At 41.3% G+C, this 21,730-nt stretch overlaps 1 protein-coding gene across 6 annotated transcripts in view; it reads right to left on the reverse strand.

Moving 5' to 3' along the window:
• Myo10A (unconventional myosin 10A) overlaps window positions 1-21,730 on the reverse strand; it is an 88,134-nt gene that overhangs the window by 30,990 nt on the left and 35,414 nt on the right. For 4 of the 6 annotated variants that reach the window (XM_076534777.1, XM_076534774.1, XM_076534775.1 and 1 more), the window contains 13 exons: window positions 21,304-21,647; window positions 19,546-20,217; window positions 18,762-19,033; window positions 18,516-18,692; window positions 17,993-18,446; window positions 16,482-17,263; window positions 14,481-14,585; window positions 13,547-14,007; window positions 12,403-12,678; window positions 12,097-12,308; window positions 11,836-12,031; window positions 9,868-10,861; window positions 8,259-8,501 (listed from right to left, as the gene is read on the reverse strand). In XM_076534777.1, the coding sequence (XP_076390892.1) occupies window positions 8,259-8,501; window positions 9,868-10,861; window positions 11,836-12,031; window positions 12,097-12,308; window positions 12,403-12,678; window positions 13,547-14,007; window positions 14,481-14,585; window positions 16,482-17,263; window positions 17,993-18,446; window positions 18,516-18,692; window positions 18,762-19,033; window positions 19,546-20,217; window positions 21,304-21,647 (5,188 nt within the window). The remainder of the gene's footprint in view (window positions 1-8,258; window positions 8,502-9,867; window positions 10,862-11,835; window positions 12,032-12,096; window positions 12,309-12,402; window positions 12,679-13,546; window positions 14,008-14,480; window positions 14,586-16,481; window positions 17,264-17,992; window positions 18,447-18,515; window positions 18,693-18,761; window positions 19,034-19,545; window positions 20,218-21,303; window positions 21,648-21,730) is intronic. The other 2 variants (XM_076534776.1, XM_076534773.1) reach the window with 1 other exon arrangement.

A 21,730-nucleotide genomic window follows, 5' to 3' on the forward strand; every position in this document is an offset into this window, starting at 1 on the left:
TCACGTAAAAATGGAAAGTACAAATTCGAAAAAAGAGAAATCAACACGCCGACGCGTACGTGTGCGTATGCGGTTTATTTCAGAGAAATCTTGCGGCGTGATGTGGCGCTGATCGATCGATGTAAAGCGATAGCGTTGATCGATCCCACGTTCGCAATCGAATTCAATGCAGAGGTTCAAGTGTCGCACGAATATCGTGCCACCGGTATTGACGTTCAATGGCACTCCATTTTTATCAAGGATGAAAATGGATACCGGTTTCTACTACCACTCGGTGTATTAGGTTGATCAATGAATCATAGGCGAGGTTGGTCATAGGGAACTTTTATGGGTGGTTTCGGATTTTGGAAAAGGGGAGAATAGGTGGAGCGATGGTATAGGTTAAATTTTGGGGGTGTGGGTTAGTTTTGGGATGTGGGTTACTGTGGGTTACTTTGAGATGTGGGATGTGGGTTACTGTGGGTTACTTTGAGATGTGGGCTGTGGGATGTGGATTACTTTGGGATGTGGGTCAATTTTGAGATATGGGATGTGGAATGTGGGGTGTGGGTTAGTTTTGGGATGTGGGATATGGGTTATGTGGGTTACTTTGAGATGTGGGATGTGGGTCAATTTTGAGATATGGGATGTGGGATGTGGGGTGTGGGTTAGTTTTGGGATGTGGGATGTGGGTTACTGTGGGTTACTTTGAGATGTGGGATGTGGGATGTGGGTCAATTTTGAGATATGGGATGTGGGATGTGGGTTACTGTGGGTTACTTTGAGATGTGGACTGTGGGATGTGGATTACTTTGGGATGTGGGTCAATTTTGAGATATGGGATGTGGGATGTGGGGTGTGGGTTAGTTTTGGGATGTGGGATATGGGTTACTGTGGGTTACTTTGAGATATGGGATGTGGATTACTTTGGGATGTGGGTCAATTTTGAGATATGGGATGTGGGATGTGGGGTGTGGGTTAGTTTTGGGATGTGGGATGTGGGTCATGTGGGTTACTTTGAGATGTGGGATGTGGGATGTGGGTCAATTTTGAGATATGGGATGTGAGATGTGGGTTACTGTGGGTTACTTTAAGATGTGGGATGTGGATTACTTTGGGATGTGGGTCAATTTTGAGTTATAGGATGTGGGATGTGGGACTATTGAGGAATAGGGTGTTTGATGAGGATGAGACGTTCAGATATGGGAATTTGGTGGATCTGGGGATTCTGGGATTTTTTGATCTGTAGGTCTTTGGTTAGTGAGATCTGGAGATTTGGAGGTTTTGGATCCTTGAGATCTTGGGATTTGAAGGTTCTGGGGATCTGAGATTACATGACATCGAGGTCTGTGGACCTGGAGATCTTAGGACCTTGAGGTATTTGGACCCTTGAGATCTCAGAACCTTGAGATTTTTAGAACTTGAGATCTGGAGACTTAGGGGTTTTGGGTCCTTCAAATCTTGGGGTTTGAAAGTTTTGGGGATCTGAGATGTGAAGAGTTTGAGATTTTGGATCCTTGAGGTATTTAGACCCTTGAGGTCTTTAAATCTTGAGATTTTTAGACCTTGTTGTGTTTAGACTTTGAGATCTGGAGACTTAGAGGTTTTGAATCTTTCAGATCTTGGGGTTTGAAGGTTCTGGGGATCTCAGATCTCAAATTTTAAAGATTCTGGAATCTTGAGGCCTTTGAACCTTCAGGTAGAAGGATTTTGAGATTTGTAGAACCTTGAGATCTTGGTACCTTGAGATCTTTAAACCTTGAAATCTTAAAACTTAGAGGTTTTCAAACCTTGAAATCTCAAGATTTCACGATTTTAAAACCTTGAAATCTTTGGAACCTTGGGATTTTAGGATTTGAAGATTCTAGACGACTAAGATCTCTAGATTTTAAGAGTTTTTGACCTTGATATTTTTATACTTTCAAATCACAAAACTTACATAGTTTAAAACTTGATATCTTTAGCAAGGTTATGAAACCTTGAGATCCTTAAGAACGTTATGAAACCTTGATATCCTTAGCAAGGTTATGAAACCTTGAGATCCTTAAGAAGGTTATGAAACCTTCAGATCCTTAACAACTTTATAAAACCTTGAGATCAGAAAACCACATCTTCAAAATTCCCATCTCTGCCTCTCGCACTACATTCCTAAAAGTTCTTCCCAAAAAAGTCTCCATTCAAAAACCTCCACAACTGAAGCCTCCCACTAAGAGTCTCAAGATTCCACATAACTTCTTAGATCATAATCCTTGAACAGCACCATATAAATATAATATTTCAATCGAAAATTGAAGGCTATCCAACTATGGCCGTATATTGCCGGATAATGGCAGCGGATGAAGAATGGATCGGGGTCGAATGATTTCGAAATGACGGTGAAAGAAGTAACCGCTGTTTGTACATCGAACGTTCTTTTATGATAATTAATCGGAATCCCATTGAAGTCGACTGACAAGATTACACGTTGTTGTTGCGTACACTCGCGTTGCGATTGGCAACCTTATCGTGGATTGTTCATTTACGACGGTGATAAGCCCTGTTTTATGAACGGTGTTGGTTTCGTAACGGAGAATGATTAATCTTGAATTAACATGCAGGAATGAAAAATGTTTCTGAAGTAGTTAGGTTTGTTGACAAAATCATTTGAACGATTTTTTATTAGAAAATTGATTGATGAAAATTTAATTACTGCAACTTTGCACTGTTTCATATATTGCATGTCTATTATATTACTATTCTTCATATTATACTTGAAAAATCATAAATAAATGATAATTCTCTGCTTGATTGAAAGATGAAATATTACTGAGAAAATTAAAGTAGCGAACTGACTATTAATTATTAAAAAATGATTTTTTCCAATAGTGCATATGGTTTTCATTTGAAATTATAATAGCAGATTTCCGGGACAAAACATCCTTTCTAAATAATCGCCAACCCAATTTCTTCCCCGGCATTTTCAATCTTTTTATGATAATTCTTAAACACAGTTGTTACGCGTTTCATTTACATGAAAAAAGAAATTGATGGTCGAGCTTCTGAAACCAGTTTACACTGTCAAGGATGAACGGGAGACAGCTTAGAAAGTAATGCGGATAGGAGATAGCATAAATAACTTGCTGTGAATTTAAATATCAAATGGTTCGAGCCTCAAAAACCTTTTAAAATGCATAGGAATCTCATTGACCCGTGTCACTTTCCCATTTCTCTCTTGGTCGTTGACTTTTAACATACTTGGAAGGATTACTCAATTTTGTTTTAAGCTTTTTATTGATGGGACCTGAAAGATGTTAGGAATTATGTGGACATGAAACAAGACCATGTGGTTATTAAGCTTGGTCTGGATTGGGTATAAAATCATGTGTACTCAAAAGATGAATACGATTATGTGGACTCAAAAGATGATCAAAGTTAGGTGGACATAAAACACGATTAATATTAAGTGGACGTAAAACATGATCAGAAGCACTTAGGTCCAGACATGATCACAATCATGTGGATTCAAAAGATATTGACAATCGAGTGAATTCAAAAGATGATCACAGTCATGTGGACTCAAAAGAAGATCAAAATCATGTGGACATAAAACATGATCAGAAACATTTAGATCCAGAAACGATCACAATAATGTGGACTTCAAAGATGATTAAAATCATGTGGACTCAAAAGATGAATACAATTATGTGGACTCAAACGATGATCAAAGTTAGGTGGACATAAAACACGATTAATATTAAGTGGACGTAAAACATGATCAGAAGCACTTAGGTCCAGACATGATCACAATCATGTGGATTCAAAAGATGTTGACAATCGAGTGGATTCAAAAGATGATCACAGTCATGTGGACTCAAAAGATGATCAAAATCATGTGGACATAAAACATGATCAGAAGCATTTAGATCCAGACAATAATGTGGACTTCAAAGATGATTAAAATCATGTGGACTCAAGACATGTTATGCAGAGATTCAGCGTTCGTAAAATGTTTGAAAGACGCCGACATCTTCCGGCTATCTATTGTACGCAATGTCGTCACAAAATGGTCGTCGCGACAAAAGAGGCAAACAATTTGTTACCGGTTTGACACCTTTCCAATGCGTTTTCCGCCAACGAAGAGACTTTCACCGCGTCTCGCAATTAGACAATTTTCATCCGATAAAAAGGAAGGAATTATGAAACTATCCTGCGGCGAATTATGAAACGTCGACAGGAATATTCGTCTTCGAGATGCGACTCTCACGAACTTCAATATACGGAGTCCGATTGTAAACACACCATACCTGTAGCGCAGGTGTATCACTCGTGAGAGGAGCGAATACACCTTGTGAGAAATTCGATCTCTCCGTTTATAGGTTTCTCCGTACCATAAAAAATCGACTGCCGGTGTAATTACACGACTTGATCGAACCGGTCGGGGTTTAATCATTCGTTTGTCGTCGAATGAGAAAGTTCTTTTTATAGCTTCTTCCGTGAATTTGGGTATGGAAAGGTTAATCGTTGGCTTTGTTTTTTAGGTAGTTTTTGTGAGATTGGTTTTGATTGGGAAGTGGATTTCATGACAGAAAAGTATCTTCAAATGCCACTTATGATACATCAAATTAAAGGTTAAGGCATCACGAAAATAGCAGTATGTGAGCACCTTTGATATTTTTAATACAAAATGGCTGACGATCTCATGTAGCAAGTAGGGATTCAATTAAAAATATACATAGTCGAGGTTGTCATTGATTTATGTCATTACGAATTCATGACAGAAAAGTATCTTCAAATGCCACTTGTGATACATCAAATTAAAGGTTAAGGCATCACGAAAATAACAGTATGTGAGCACCTTTGATATCTGTAATACAAAATGGCTGACGACTATATGTACCAAACAGTGATTCAATTAAAAATATATATAGTCGAGGTTGTCATTGATTTATGTCATTACGAATTCATGACAGAAAAGTATCTTCAAATGCCATTTATGATACATCAAATTAAAGGTTAAGGTATCACGAAAATAGCAGTATGTGAGCCCCTTCGATATCTTTAATACAAAATGGCTGACGACCACATGTATCAAGCAATGATTCAGTTAAAAGTATAGGAAGTGTAAGTTATTACTAATTTATGTCACTATAAATTCATGACAGAAAAGTATCTTCAAATACCACTTATGATACATCAAATTAGAGGGTAAAGCTTCAGGAAAATAGCAGTATAAGAGCCCCATTAATATCTCCAATATAAAATGCCTGATCACCAATTATAGACAACAATGATTTCAAGAAGTACAAAGGCTCTGATTCATGTTATTGTAATTTGACTTCATAAAAGTGCTACAAAATTGCACTGACAGCAATTAGCTTAGTTTGACAAGGACTGCATAAACGTTCAACAGTATTCTTGATACAAAATAGCTCTTTGTTGGAACAAACAATGGATTACGGTATAATGTTTCACACCTTCTACAGGATGTCTCAAAAATGGAAGCTTATACTCGTATCTGCATATAATTCCAAAAGAAGGTAATATAATTTTAGAACAATATGTTTATAAAATTTCCAAACAACAAGATTATTATTACAAAATATAAATAAGTATAAATAACCCAGGGCAAGGAAATAAATAAGCGTTCTCTCTATTTCGTTCAGCAATCGAATCTAACGACGCCATCTCGAAATGTTAAAACGCTTCCTTAGGGACGTCTATCAGGATCGTTTCTCAAGGAAATCGTGGGCCTCGTTTTCCGCTACCTACGCATTACCGTGCTGGTATGCGTCTTGGACGCACACCTCGTCGTTTTATTTCATTTCTGTAGCGCTTATTACAGCCGTACCCGATTTCCACACGTGCGATCGCGTTACTTCATCGGGGCGACTGTGTGCACGCGATTAATTGCGCAAAAACGTACTCGCCGACCTTCGAGGATCTTGCCGATTCCACGTTCTTGTCGCGGGATTAGAGAGATTGCATCCTCCGGAGAAATGGAAAAAGAGGAATCCGCTGAGAGAAATCGTGGATACTTTCTTGATAACGTTTACTATATTGGGTCGTTGATAAACACTCGTTTTGTAATTACTACCTGTGGATTATTACAGTTTTTATTTAAGCTATGTAATTTTATGTTACACTACACTTTATTACAATTTTATTCTGTTCTTTTTAATAAACTCAGTTTTGTACTCTCGTCTGATATTATTATGCACATTTTTTGTTCAAGAAATTTTCTTTCTTTGTTTAAAAAAATTTTGTTCGATCATTCGTTCTTTTATTCAAGTTTGTCTAATAATTTTTGATACAGTATTTTAGGCTAGAAATATTTTTGAAGGACAAAAAAAATTGTTAGAAAGAATAATAAATGTTTTAATTAATTTTAATTGTGAAGCTCTGGTATGTGCACTATTTAGCATATTTATAATAGAATCTTAAGAATAATTCATCTAACAAATTAAGTAGCTGTTCAATTTTAATGACCACTATCAGAAAGTGTATATCAAGAACCTCAAATTCTATCAGATGACCGAAATCGATGATCCAGATAACTTTCCTCATGAATTAACCATCACTGATAAATTTAATCAATTCCCCATAAAAATCGCAGAAAATTCTTGATAAAATAATCTGCATTGAGAACCAGTCTATTCATGCAAACATTTCTAAATCAAAAGAAAATCGATGCAAATATTAATTAGTCTTATCCTTATGCTTTCCCTTGCATTTAAAATTACAGAAAAACTTTTAGTGAGAATTTTCGAAGATTTGAAGGAGAATTTTTATTAGAAGAATTTTCACAAAAATTTTTCAAGATTAGAAGAATAAATTTTAGCAAGGATTCTTGAAGATGACAAGAAAAGTTTTCGGAAGAATTGTTCAAAATTACAAGAAAAAATTTGAACAAGGTTTTCTGAAGAATGCAATAAGATTTTTCAAACAAATTTTTTAAAATTGCAAGAATTTTTAAAAAAAGTTTTTAAAACTGCAGAAAGAATTTTCACATAGGACTTTTGAAGAAGACCAGAAGAATGTTTTAAGATTACAAGAATAAATGTTAGGAAGTATTGTAGAAGATTACAAGAAGTTTCCGCAAACATCAAAAGCAAACCGTAATGCAACCGCGAAATTTATCGCAGCAATTCGCGCAAAACGTTTCGCGTTATTCGGAAACGCGACTCGTCACGGATAACGGTTACACAGCTAGATTATCGAAGAAAACGACACACACGGATGTCGGTCAATCGTGTCTTACCGCAGAAATTTCAGCCACGTTCGATTCTTCCTTTTATAATTCAATCTGTATCCGGCTGTGTTCGAACAATCCGTAGTTAATTGAGAGCAAACGTAAATCCGGAAAATTTTGCGAAATCTTACCGGAAAACCTATACCTGTGTCCTTGGGTTCGCTTTCTGAAATCTACATTGTCTTGCAACTTCGCTGCACCGTTGCAATTTGACCTTAACCGTTTGACAACATTCTTTCTTCAATTGTGTCACGTAGCAACATCAGAAGTCCGTGTGTTTTGCTTAATAATTCAGAAATGAAGCTTCGACGCGTGGTATTTTCATGCTTGGTAGTTCCACGCGTGGAATTTACACGCTTGGTACTTCCACGCGAGGAATTTTCACGCTTGGTACTTTTACGCGTGGTATTTTCAAGCTTGGTACTTCCACGCGTGGTATTTCCACGCTTGGTACTTCCACGCGTGGTATTTTCAAGCTTGGTATTTCCACGCGTAGTATTTTCAAGCTTGGTACTTCCACGCGTGGTATTTCCACGCTTGGTACTTCCACGCGTGGTATTTTCAAGCTTGGTATTTCCACGCGTGGTATTTCCACGCTTGGTACTTCCACGCGTGGTATTTTCAATGCGTGGTAATTCGATACGTGGTAATTCGACGCGTGGTGACGCCACGCGTGGTAATTCGATCCGTGGTAATTCGGCGCGTAGTAATTCGACGCGTCGTGACGTCACGCGTGGTAATTCGGTGCGTGGTAATTCGACGCGTGGTGTCTCCACGCGTGGTAATTCGGCGCGTGGTAATTCGACGCGTGGTGACTCTACGCGTGGTAATTCGGTGCGTGGTAATTCGACGCGTGGTGTCTCCACGCGTGGTAATTCGATACGTGGTAATTCGGCGCGTAGTAATTCGATCCGTGGTACTTCCAAGCGTGGTAATTCGACGCATGGTAATTCGGCGCATAGTAATTCGATCCATGGTACTTCCACGCGTGGTATTTTCACGCATGGTACCTAGCCCATATATTATAATATAAATTAAGTATGAGACTTACCAGTCTGATGTAAGTGTTGATCATCTCAGTCAGCTGCGGCGCCCGATTGGTGTGCAGAGGTAGCCTAACCCCGGACGAAATTTGCATAACACACACGCCGGCTCTGGGTGAACTCACAGAAACAATGTCCTCCAAAGGCAAAGTCTCTAGAATCACCAGATCGCCGTTTGGAGTGCGTTTTATGAGTCGGAGACCGTGATGGGAGACGGCTACGTGTTGGGTTTCTGGATGCTGAGGTCCAATCTGTGAACAAATAATGAACAACTCTGTGAACAAATAATAAATCACTCAAATTAAATTAGTCAATTAATCAGCTTGATTAGACTTACATGTCAACGGTATTAAAATCTATCCAATGAAAATAGAAAACGAAACGGTAGCACGTGACATAATTACATCGTAAGAAGTACATTGAACAACTGCTCGATACTCCAAAGTTAAACTAGCAATGGTATTCTTAATCACAGTATTTTCTATTCATGACTTTCTACTGAAGAATTGCACGTGTGATTAGCCATGTATGAATTCACACACGGTGCATGTAGCGAACAGTTAAATGTGATTCATATGGAAAAACAAGCGAAACAAATATGGTAAACCTAATTTGATTCAGAATGTTGATTGCTTGGGTTGGAACGGACATGTTCATTATGGCACAGTTGCACATTGCTAATGCTTTGCTTTGCATTATATGTGGACTGGATTTAGCTGTAATGTCTTTCATTTTTAAAGTTGATGAAATTTAGGAAGATGGAGAATTGATGACGTTTGGAGGATTAAAAAAGTTAGTGGGTTTGGGTGTTTTGGAATTTTGAGATTCGGAGGTGTGTGGCTTTATAATTTTAAGATTTTGTGGTTATGTTCTGATGGTGCTATGTTCTGAAGTTACGTTGCGAAGTCTACGTTCAGAAATTCCAACGTCCCGAAATTCCTAGGTCCTGAAATTCCATCGTCCCGAAGTCCCCACGCCTCGAAATTCCATCGTCCCGAAATTCTATCGTTCCGAAATTCCATCGACCCGAAATTCCACCGTCCCGAAATTCGTAGGTCCTGAAATTCCATCGTCCCGAAGTCCCCACGCCTCGAAATTCCATCGTCCCGAAGTCCCACGCCTCGAAATTCCATCGTCCCGAAATTCCCATACCCCGAAATTCCATTGTCCCGAAATTCCATCGTCCCGTAATTCCATAGTCCCGAAATTCCATCGTCCCGAAATTCCATCGTCCCGAAATTCCATCGTCCCAAAATTCCACTGTTCCGAAATTCCATCGTCCCGAAGTCCCCACGCCTCGAAATTCCATCGTCCCGAAGTCCCACGCCTCGAAATTCCATCGTCCCGAAATTCCCACACCCCGAAATTCCATCGTCCCAAAGTCGCCAAGCCCCGAAATTCTGTCGTCCCGAAATTCCATCGACCCGAAATTCCTACACCCCAAAACCCCTATATTCCAAACTTCCCACGTCCCAACGTTCCCATATTCCACCTATAAATCCAAAAACTCTGCAATCCAAAACACCACAATCCTAAAACCCCATAAAAGTCCATCAAAGTCCAAAAGTTCCACAACCCGAAGACACCACAAATACATTTAAATATTCATTTGCTCACCGACACAGGAAAGATCCTCGCAAAGTACAAAGGCCACTGTTTCGCCATATCGACAACATTCTTCTTAATAGTAATCTTATGCTGAGTGCTCTGCAGGTTGTCCAAAGTGACTCCATAATTGTCCAGCATCTTCAGCATATTCTGCCTGTCCTCTTTGGTGATTCTAATACTGGACGTGGCGAGGACATCGTAGGCCACTTGACAGAAGACCAAATGCAATGCCAGAGGACTGTTTAATGTCTCATTGGGTGCAAAGACTTCTTTCTTCACCCTCAACGACCACGTCACTCGGTTGTACGTGAAATGAGCGGTGGACGTTTGAGGGTACAGTTTGGTGTTCACGACTTCCTGCACCTTTTCAATTTCCGGTTTCTCTGCTGGAGGCATCACGGGTCTCAGGAACTCCGGCCACTCCTCGATCTCGATCCTCTCCATCTTGTCAGTGCGATGGGTCGACGCGATGCTGGATCTTCTGTCGACCTCGCGATCCAGCTTTTTGAAGCTCTGACGCGCCGCTACGAACGACTCCCTGGTGTTCGGCATTACACCGAAGTCCCTAGACGATGGCATTCCAAAGCTGTCGCGTGACTTGGGAGACACGTCACGGGTCATTCCAAACGGGTCTCTTTTGGAACTCGTGTTCTCGAAGATGTCTCTGGCGTATTTCGGGTCGAATATGTCGGAATTCAGATCGCGACGCGAGTCGAAGTCCGAGCTGCGGTCTCTGGCTGAACTCGCGAGATCCGTGCTGTCTTTCCCGTAGAAGTCCTTGGATTTTTGGTCTTGGCGGGACTTGTCGAAGTCGTTGCGGTACTCGTGGTTCTCGCGGAGGTGCTGTTGGGACGCGAATATGTCGCGACTTTGGCTGAACATGTCGCGCTGGCTCTTGGCGAAGTGGTCGAACGCTTCGGAGTCTGGGGAGGTTCTGAAGGAGTCCCGGGACTTTGGCTCTACGGGCGCTGGGGGAGACCTGGGCTGAGCTATTCCTGATTGACTGAAATGAGAGAAGTTTAAGAGCTGATTAATTTTGTTAGATTTATAGGATGCAGTTGTTTCAGACTGTGTGACCAAACATAGTGTCCACAGAACATATTGATACATAAAGATTTTTAATTAGTTGTTCACCTGATTTAAATATTTGAAGAAGTGTTTTTAATTATCATTGTCATTTAGTAGCACTTCAAGGTAATTAATAGAGTAATAAATTATAAGTGTACAGTGGAAGTGCCAGTAGACATTTGTTATGGTAATGAGTACCTAGTATGAGTAACATATGAATACTTGGTATATGTAACATATGAGTAGCTAGTACAAGTACCATATGAATATCTAGTATAAGTAACATATGAGTACCTAGGACAAGCATCATATGAGTATCTAGTATATGTAACATATGAGTACATAGTACAAGTACCATATGAGTACCTAGTATCAATAACATATGAGTACCTAGTACAAGTATCATATGAATACCTAGTATAAGTAACATATGAGTACCTAGGACAAGCATCATATGAGTATCTAGTATATGTAACATATGAGTACATAGTACAAGTATCATATGAATACCTAGTATCAGTAACATATGAGTACCTAGTACAAGTATCATATGAATACCTAGTATCAGTAACATATGAGTACCCAGTACAAGTGTCATATGAGTACCTAGTATATGTAACTTATGGATACCTAGTAGTACAAGTGCCATGTAAGTGCTTAGTATATGTAACATATGAGTACCTAGTACAAGTAGCATATAAATACCTACTATATGTAATATATGTGTAGCTAGTACAAGTACCATATGAATACCCAATATCAGTAACATATGAGTACCCAGTACAAGTATCATATGAAAATCTAGTGTGTGTAACGTATGAGTACCTAATACAAGTACCATATACCTAATATAAGCACCAAGCTATTACAAGGTTCAATTAACGTATCCACACATGGTTGCAAAAGTACCTATTACTATACATGCTTCCACCTCTGGGACTAGGAGGTTGTGGAGGAGTAACCGGAAGCGGAGGAGGCACAGGCCTCTCCATCCTCTCAATTTGAGTTCTAACCACTTGCGCTTGAGTCATCATATCCGTCGTGCCTTTTGAAGTCACGCTTTGCGTATCGTCAGCCGTGGAAGCGTAATCGTCCCATCGTCCTCCTACGATAGTTCAATATCATTAACTCTTATCAATCTTAAAAATTAACCCTCAACACAAAAGTTACCTAATTGTTGCTCGAGCAGAAGCTTCCTATTATCCTCCAAACGCTTCACTTTACCATCCTCTCGCGGCAGTGCTGGTTTCTCGCTGGTCTTCGTCGATCTGACACTATGATTCGCAGTCACCTTTTCCAACCTCTGCCGCATCTCCGAGCTGAGCTTCAATTTTCCTATACTGCCTGGTGATGGCCTCTGTGCACCCACCTCCAAACCGGACCTAACAAAGAACATGAGCGAAAGTCATTCAACAAATAATTCAGGTCATTCAATAATCCTCTTCCCAGGGATTGAAGTAAAAAATATTATCGTACTTGGACTTCTTCTTCTTCTTCTCCCCTTCTTCTTTGTACCCGTTCTCGTGCTTGCTAGGGACAGGAGCGTGAGTGATCTTCTCTTCCACACCAACTATGTTCTCGATCTCGAACTCTTCCCATTCCACCGCACCCTCTGTGCTATGTTCACCGTCTCCTTGATTGTACTCCTGGTACTGGGGCGTGATTTTACGCTGCTGGTGCTGTTGACGCATTTTGAACTCGATGAAGCTGTCTTGGCTTTGATTCTCGTTCGAGTCGCTCGGTGGGGGCCATCTGAAAATGTGTTAAATGAATCATCAAGGATATAGGGTGTCCTCTTAAATCAAACTTATATGCACAGGGACCTTGAAATGTTACTAGTAATGTTTTAATAGCATTCAATTTTGAAATTGTGCAAGGTCTCTTCGTATACTCATATGTGGTCATATGAGGTCCCTTCATGTTCACATATGAGATCATATGAGGGTTTTGGTGCTGAGCAAAAATTTAGGGGATGTAGAACACTCTGTATACTTCAGCAGGAGCTTTTTAATATCAAACTACTCTGAGATCATATAGGGTTTCTTCATATGTCCATATGTGATTATATGAGGTCTCTTCATAACCACATATGAGGTCATATGAGGACTTTGGTGCTGAGCACAAATTTAGAGGATGTTGAAGATTTTGTATACCTCAGAACAAGCTTTTTAATATCATTCAACTGTGAGATCATACAAGGTTCCTTCATATTCTCATATGAGATCATATGAGCTCTCTTCATATCCACATATGAGACCATATGAGGGTTCTGGTTCTAAGTACAAATTTAGAGGATGTTGAACACTCTGTATACTTCAACAGTAATTTTTTAGTGTCTTTTAACTCTGAGATTATACAAGGTTTCTACATATCCTCATATGTGATCATATGAGGTCTCCACATATGATGTCATATAAGTGTTCTGGTACTAAGTACAAACTTAGTAAATCACTCTGTACACTTCAACAGCAACTTTTTAAAATATCCTTCAATGCTGAGATCATACAAAGTCTCTCCACATCCTCACATGACGTCACACAAAGTCTCTCCACATCCTCACATGAGATCATACAAGCTATCCAAAATTTTTGACTTGCAGCTTCATTATTAACATCCTTACCTCCACTTGCCGATTCGAACAGTCTTAGCCCGTCCATAAGGATCCAAAAACGGCCTCGACTCCGAAGGATCATGCGACTCCAAAGGAGGTGGCATCGGCGGAGGAGGTGGCACACCCTTATTATTACTCGAGTTCGATAAATTGCTATCCACACTACTCTTACGGTTCTTCAGCTCGCTCAGCACATTCGTGAAATTGCTTTGCACGTTGTTCTTGTTGGACCTCTTGGGATCCACCGGACCCGAGGATTTCTTGTCACCAGCCTTTCTCTCGACGATCGTTTTCTTCACCGCGTATTCCACGCTGGTTTTGCGGACCAACTCGGAATTTTTCCTCGGGGGACTCTGGGAACGGTGGATCTGAGCTTTCACGGTTACCTCTTGACGTTGGTTCAACGATTGCGGTCCTGCTTGCTTCTCTGTCGACCAAAGCTCTCCGTCTTCTGGTTCTCTGAACGACACCTGATGATTGCAAGCTTTGTTATATTTTGGTAATTGATCAGAGAAAGTTATTTTTATTTTACAATGCTTCGAATGACTTTATCCGTGCCACTATGTACAGTGCTGTGAAAGATTGCTCGGTCGATATTTCACATAAAGTTTTACTATTTCACAGTATTTACACCAGGTTCTCTCCAAAAATATTTACACAAAGTTTTCACTCTAAATCGTCATTTATTTTAAAAAATTGTTTAAAATTTTGAAGGAATTTTGCACGAGTCGAATGTTAAAATAGTATTGGCACATTCTAGCACGCCACTGTACCGATCGGCTGCAGAAATCGATTTCCCATAACCAGTTAATATCATTGACATATGTTACAACATTCGAATTACATCAGAGCTAAACAGAAACAAAACAATCGACTCTGAAACGGTTACGAGTAATAAATATACAAGTTTGATTTTTTGTTGTTAGATGAAATCATTAGATACCTTAGAGTAGCGTCCAATAGAATCATTGGGCCCCATTTGGGCACCGTTTTGAGGGGCTGGGGGGACAAGATTCATACTGGAGGGGCCTGCGGACAACACCGTGCCCTGGAAACACACACCCATGCCGCGATGCGGCTCTAAAAGCCCACCAGGATTCTTTTCCTCCGGATAAGGACACAAATCACGAGGCGATCGTAATTCACTTTTAAAGCCGTTCGTGCGGTGTATTGCGCAAACAACGATCGTGTTAGTACTTATACCAGTTATGTGATCGTGAAAGTGACCGATCGCGTGTGTGGAACGATCGCTATTCGTTCGTTGTGATGATATTTAACATGCGATTCATCGTTTTACACACGTGTTACAACATCTTACAGTGAGTATATTGTTATTGTGCGACAAAGGTGATGCTGCTGTACGAGAATCGATATTTGTTCGAGGTTGTGTCTGTTTGTGCGTTTGTGTTTGTCGATTACTTTCTGGAGATTGTGACGCAATACTTGTTTGTCAAGATTAGGTTTTCACTGACTTAAATTGCTCGATGTTTAACCTTTCAATTGGGTATGGAACTTTCAAGTTAATTGGATTGTGGTTGGTTTTGATTTTCTGCGATTCTAGGTATTTTTGTAGATGTTATTTTTCAAGGAATTGTGATGATTTATGTCATAGAATGCATTGGAATGTATGTACAGTGAGAGAAAATTGAACGCGTAATTATAAGACAGGAAAATATCCAACGTGTAGATATCCGACGTGCAAATGTCTAACGTGGAGATATTGGGCATGTTGATGTTGAATGCATAGATGTTCAAAATGTGGAAATTCGACGCGTAAAAATTTAAGGAATGAAGATCTGGCACGTAGAAATTCAATGCGCAGATATACAACGCGTAGAAATCTAGCGTGTAAATATCTAACGCGTAGTATTCCAACGCGTAGAATTCCAACGCTTAGAAATCCAACGCGTAGAATTCCAACGCGTAGAAATCCAACGCTTAGAAATCCAACGCGTAGAATTCCAACGCGTAGAATTCCAACGCGTAGAATTCCAACGCGTAGAATTCTAACGCTTAGAAATCCAACGCGTAGAAATTCAACGCGTAGAATTCCAACGCGTAGAATTCCAACGCGTAGAATTCCAACGCTTAGAAATCCAACGCGTAGAATTCCAACGCGTAGAATTCCAACGCGTAGAATTCCAACGCTTAGAAATCCAACGCGTAGAATTCCAACGCGTAGAATTCCAACGCGTAGTAATGTAGCGTGTAGATATCTAACGCGTAGAAATCCAACGCGCAGATATTTAACGCATAGATATCCAACGCGTAGAATTCCAACGCGTAGAATTCCAACGCGTAGAATTCCAACGCGTAGAATTCCAACGCTTAGAAATCCAACGCGTAGAATTCCAACGCGTAGTAATGTAGCGTGTAGATATCTAACGCGTAGAAATCCAACGCGCAGATATCTAACGCATAGATATTCAACGCGTAAAATTCCAACGCGTAGAATTCCAACGCGTAGAATTCCAACGCGTAGAATTCCAACGCTTAGAAATCCAACGCGTAGAATTCCAACGCGTAGAATTCCAACGCGTAAAATTCCAACGCGTAGTAATGTAGCGTGTAGATATCTAACGCGTAGAAATCCAACGCGCAGATATCTAACGCGTAGAAATCCAACGCATAGAAATCCAACGCGTAGAGATCCAACGCGTAGTAATGCAACGTGTAGAAATCTAGCGTGCAGATATCTAACGCGCAGCAATCCAACGCGTATTAACATAGCGTGTAGATATCCAACGCGTAAATATCCAACGCAACAAAACCACCACGTGCAAATCCACCGAGTAAACATCTAACGTGTACATATCAAACGTGTAGATATCCAACCCCCCTTCAAAGACCAAACATCAACCAATTTCACTCCCCAGAAAATAACCGAAAATTCTGCAGTGTTGATTCTCAAAACTCCTACACGAACTGATAAAAAATTTCTCACCGGTTGTTGCGAAGAGTTCTGAGGGCTCTGCACGAGCAGTTGCTGAAGAGCCTGATTCTGCGCAAGCAGTTGCTGTTGAATCTGTATATTCTGCGCCATGGCACTCTGCAGGAAGGCTCTTTGCAAGTTCTGCTGATAGGCCATCATGTCGTTGTTAGGATTGGGAGGTGAATTAGGATACTGAGGGAGACTGAGTCCTTGCATACTATAAATCGGAATGGGCATGAAGCTAGGATTCATGTTCATGCTGCTGCTCTGAGCAGGGGGTACTTGTTGAGGTGCACTGAACATCGGCATCATCATGGGCGGTGACATCATCCCTGGCGTAATGGCACCGAAGTTGAAGGTCGCGTTCTGGTTGGGTATGTCCATGTTGCCTCCGCCTTTGATCCTCCTTGACAACTCTTCACCCGTGATCGTTTCGTCGTCGCTCTTCATCATCCTCTCAATGAACTCGTTCACAGTTCGAGGCGCATGATCTCGCTCCAGGGATTCAAGGATTATGGCATCGCTCCGAGATCTGTCTTCCTTTGTACCTTTGATGCTGGCGGCCAGGCTTCTGGCGTCCGATAGCTCGTCCAGGTTGCCGTCGAGGACGGGCATGAACAACTCGTCCAGAAACTGGTCCACGTCCGAAGCTTGACTAGGGACCCTGACTCGCCTTACGTGGGACGCCAGGGAAGGAGCTTCGCTCGTGTCTGACATGGCCGACGATTTCACACCGTACTCGCTCTTCTCGATGTATGCTCGGCTGGATTGACTGCCTGGCAGTGCTCGTTTACCTTCAAATTATACGGAGGACTGTTAGCTTTGAGGTTCATTACTTAGGATTTCAGTCGCATTCCAAAGGTGTACTGTTAGGGATCTGATTGAATTGCAACACATTGAGGGAATGTACTGAAAGTAGCACATTCTTTGAAAGTCTGAACATGTTGAAATTACTTCGTCACATTCTTCAGATACCTTATGATCTAAGGTATGACTGAGGTATGCCCTTAGTTATTTAAGAGAGTGGGTAGCTTAGTAAGTAGCTTAGGAGAGTAGGTCGTTAGGTAGCTTAGTAGGTAGCTTAGGAGAGTAGGTAGTTAGGTAGCTTAGTAGGTAGCTTAGGAGACTAGGTAGTTAGCTTAGTAGGTAGCTTAGGAGAGTAGGTGGTTAGATAGCTTAGTAGGTAGCTTAGGAGAGTAGGTAGTTAGATAGCTTAGTAGGTAGCTTAGGAGAGTAGGTAGTTAGGTAGTTTAAGAGAGTAGGTAGTTGGGTAGCTTAGGAGAGTAGGTAGTTAGCTTAGTAGGTAGCTTAGGAGAGTAGGTAGTTAGCTTAGTAGGTAGCTTAGGAGAGTAGGTAGTTAGATAGCTTAGAAGTTACCTAACTGGTGATCCCTCACATTCTAGCCTCTACCCTTCTAACATCAACAATATTGAAATCCTGATCACTGAATGCTCCAGTGATCCCATAAACAAAGCGATGAAGTGACCTGATCACATAAAAACTAAAGACCTAAGCAAGCTTACCAGGGTACTGAGATTTGATGAACCTAGTCTGGGACCTAATGTAGCTGCTCTTATCATCCTCGGACCTCCCAGTCTGGCTGACCGACTGAATGTCCGGGTACTCAAAATCGATGGTAAGGTCCTCCTCCTCGATATTCGGTTCCGTCGTCCTGGTTATCCTACTGTACTTCCTCTCCTGCGAGATTTCGTTCCTGCTCATGTACTCCACATTGCTGACCGCGGACGTTTCGCCTATCCTCTCGAGACTGTGGTAACGTTCGTTCAACTTCGAGGAGGATAGACCCAGATTGGCTAGCTTCACGGGTGGAGCCACAACCTCTGGTTGGAGTAAGTTATCCAAACTGCGGCTGCGTTGCTTCTCCTTCTCGAAGTATCTGTCGTTCAGGGCAGATTTGCGGGAGAGACCTGTCTCGGTTGTGGTCTCGAGTATTCCTTCATGTGATTGCTTCCTCATCTATTAATAAACATCAAGGATGTTTCAAATACACTTCTCAGTAAGATAGATTTGCAAGAAGTCACATACCGATGGTTTGGTGACAGGTGGTTGCGGAGGAGGAACAGCCGGCCTCCTCGGCGACTGGATCTCCGGTTCCACAGGTTTGTCCACAACCTTGGGTACCGTCTTCCTCTCCAGAGGCTGGAAGGTCTTCAGAACCGGCGGCTCTATCTCCTGCTCCAGCTCTCGAATTATCTGCGTATGCTGAAAGACATCACACAGTCATAAGAGATCACAGTCACTCATAATATCCCCACATAAACGTGCACTCACTTCTCTCTTCTTAATCGGAGGGAAGCTATTCTTCCGCTGCTCCAGGAACATGTGTTTGGCAGCTGGGAACGCTGGAGCCAGTTCCATTTCCGAAATCAGGTCTAGCACGTAATCGAATCCATTGGTCTCCGTCACTATGGCGTCTGGACCATCTAACTGGTTCCACAGAGTGATGGTCCAGCCAGAATTGTCCACACCGTGATTGTGGACGGCTAGGTTAGCCAACTCCTCGCAGGTCGTCCATGAATCCACTGCGCAGGTCACTACTTCACCTGGAAATAGATGCTGAAGTGAATAACCATACCTTTTGCAAGGATTCTTAACTTCTGCTCGAGTCTGGGTAGGATTTGGGTTTTTTTGGTTAGGTTAGGTTAGGTTTTGGGACCTTGGAATTTTAGGACCTTGGGACTTGGGGATTTTGGAATCATGGGACCTTGGGAATTGAGGGATTTTGAGATCATGGGAGCTTGGAATTTTAGAGCTGTTTGAAGCTTGAGGACTTTGGAATTTTAGTATCTTGAGATATCAGAAGTTTGGAACCTTGTGACCTTGGGATTTGGTGCTTTGTGATTTTCAGTCTGGAACCTTGGAATCTTCAGGAGTTTAGAACCTTGGCTGTAGGATTTTTGAATTTGTGACTTTAGGAATTTGGAACTGGAGTCCTCAGATTTCAGAACAGTGGTGCCCTAGTGGGACCTAGTGACCTCATCAAAAATCATTTATCCTCATCCCTCTACCTAACCCTATCCTCTGACTCTCCAACTGAAAGTTCACACCTACTCACCATCATAGAATCCCACACTCAGCGCCATATTAACTCGGTTCCTATTCGCCCTCCACTCCAGAACGCACGGAGGATAGTTTCTCGGCACATGATGAACAATCTGCTGATTATTGCTCATAATTCTGAATATCGTTCTTTCACCTTGCAGAAGCTTCCTCTGACAGTAAGCCTTGTATCCATCGTACGCATGATCAGACACATACTTCAGCAAGTACTTAAACAAAGTCGACGATGGTTGAAACGCTGACAGACAGTTCGACAGCAACAACCATCCCCTCTCTTTATTCGCATCATTCTCATTCTTCCACGTCTGGTTAGCTAACTGACACAGAATCTCGTCTCGCAATTTCTCATTGACGATGCCTTTGTTCACTATGTAGTCTCCTAAAGCTTGCTCCCTTTTGCCGCTCAAGTTGTTCTCGTTCATGAAGCGGAGTATCATCTTGAAGATCATCAGTGAGTCAGTGTAATCCTGATCTCTGGCTTTCGCTAGGAACGGTGTCTTTATTGGTTCTCGCTTCATGCCGAAGATGTGGCTCTTGAAGTAGATGTTGGTGAATTTCGAGAACTGGTGCTGGTCGATGTCGTTGGGTAGAGTGTAGTTGTGGTGCATGGGGATCACTTGGCCTACAACTTTCAGGAGGTTTCTTTCTGTGTGGGTAGGCTGCCAGTCTGTAAGAATAAATTGTAGTGATTAGTTGGATGCAGGGTTAGGCTGTTAGGGTTATGGCAAGTCTATCGATTTAAGGATTTGTAAGACTATTATTATTGTAAGACTGTACTATTAAGATCAAGATCTGATGAATCAAGATGGGTGGGTGTATCAGAATGTGGAGGTATATGGGTTTGAAGATGTGGAGGTCTAGGTCTTTAGGTATCCAGGTGCATGTGGATTTGAGACTTAGAAATGTAGGGATGTAGGGACATATGGATCTTCACATCATTATTTAGGATACAATCATCTGAGTGATGTGGAGATTTAGAGGTGTATGAGTTTGGGAATGTGGTGATCTAGAGCTATAGGCACCTAGGACTACAAGTGTCTAAATGTCTAAGAGGATTAGTGCTATGTCAATTTAGGAATATAAGAATTTAGTGAGATAGGGATCTAGAACTATGTGGATGTGGAGGGTATCTAGAACTGCAAGGATGTGGAGAGTATAGCTACAACTATAGGGATATGGAGGGTATATCTAGACTTATAGGGATGTGGAGAGTATAGGTATCTAGAACCATAGATGTGGAGTATAGGAACCTAGGCCCATTGCAATTTTAGTGCACAGGTATTTATGGACCTACCTAGCCATAATGATTCTTAGACCTAGTGACCTAGATGTGGAGTATAGGAACCTAGGCCCATTGCAATTTTAGTGTATAGGTATTTGTGGACCTACCTAGCCGTAATGATACTTAGACCTAGTGACCTAGATGTGGAGTATATGAACCTAAGCTCATTGCAATTTTAGTGCACAGGTATTTGTGGACCTACCTAGCCATAATGATATTTAGACCTAGTGACCTAGATGTGGAGTATAGGAACCTAGGCCCTTTGCAATTTTAGTGCACAGGTATTTATGGATCTACCTAGCCATAATCATACCTAGACCTATTAACCTAACTCCTAAACTACATAAACACAATATACACAAATCCAATAATCCACATCTAATCTACTAGTAAATCTACTATCTAATCTAACCATTCAGAAATAAATCCTACATAGCCCCAACACTTAACCAACAATTTCCAAGAAATTACCATCAAGTTTACTGTAAATGAAGGCCAACTCAGCCGGAATCTCCAAATGGTTCACACCAGCCACAGCTCTGGAGGTTCTTTCTTGCTCCTCCCTCTGTTGCTTCACCTTAGCTCGTTCTTTACTGGCTCTCTCGATCTCCGCCCTCTTTGCCATTTCTTCCTTCAGCACCTTAAACTTATCGCGCTGTTTTTTGCCTCGGTATATCTTCTGCGCCATTAACGCCGCTTTCTTCAACGCCCTGTACTTCTTCCTTTCGCGATAACCGCGATAAACGGCTTGTATCAGCACCGTGCTACGTGAAATGTTTAAGAACCTTCTCCTGGCGAGGAATCCTCTTGTGTACCTGTTTTGTGGGACAATTACAGACATTGTATCAGATGTTCATATACTAACATATAGGCTGTTGCTTTACATGTGGATGGCTAG

This window comes from Megachile rotundata, chromosome 8 (assembly GCF_050947335.1).
Source record: "Megachile rotundata isolate GNS110a chromosome 8, iyMegRotu1, whole genome shotgun sequence".
NCBI lineage: Eukaryota > Metazoa > Arthropoda > Insecta > Hymenoptera > Megachilidae > Megachile > Megachile rotundata.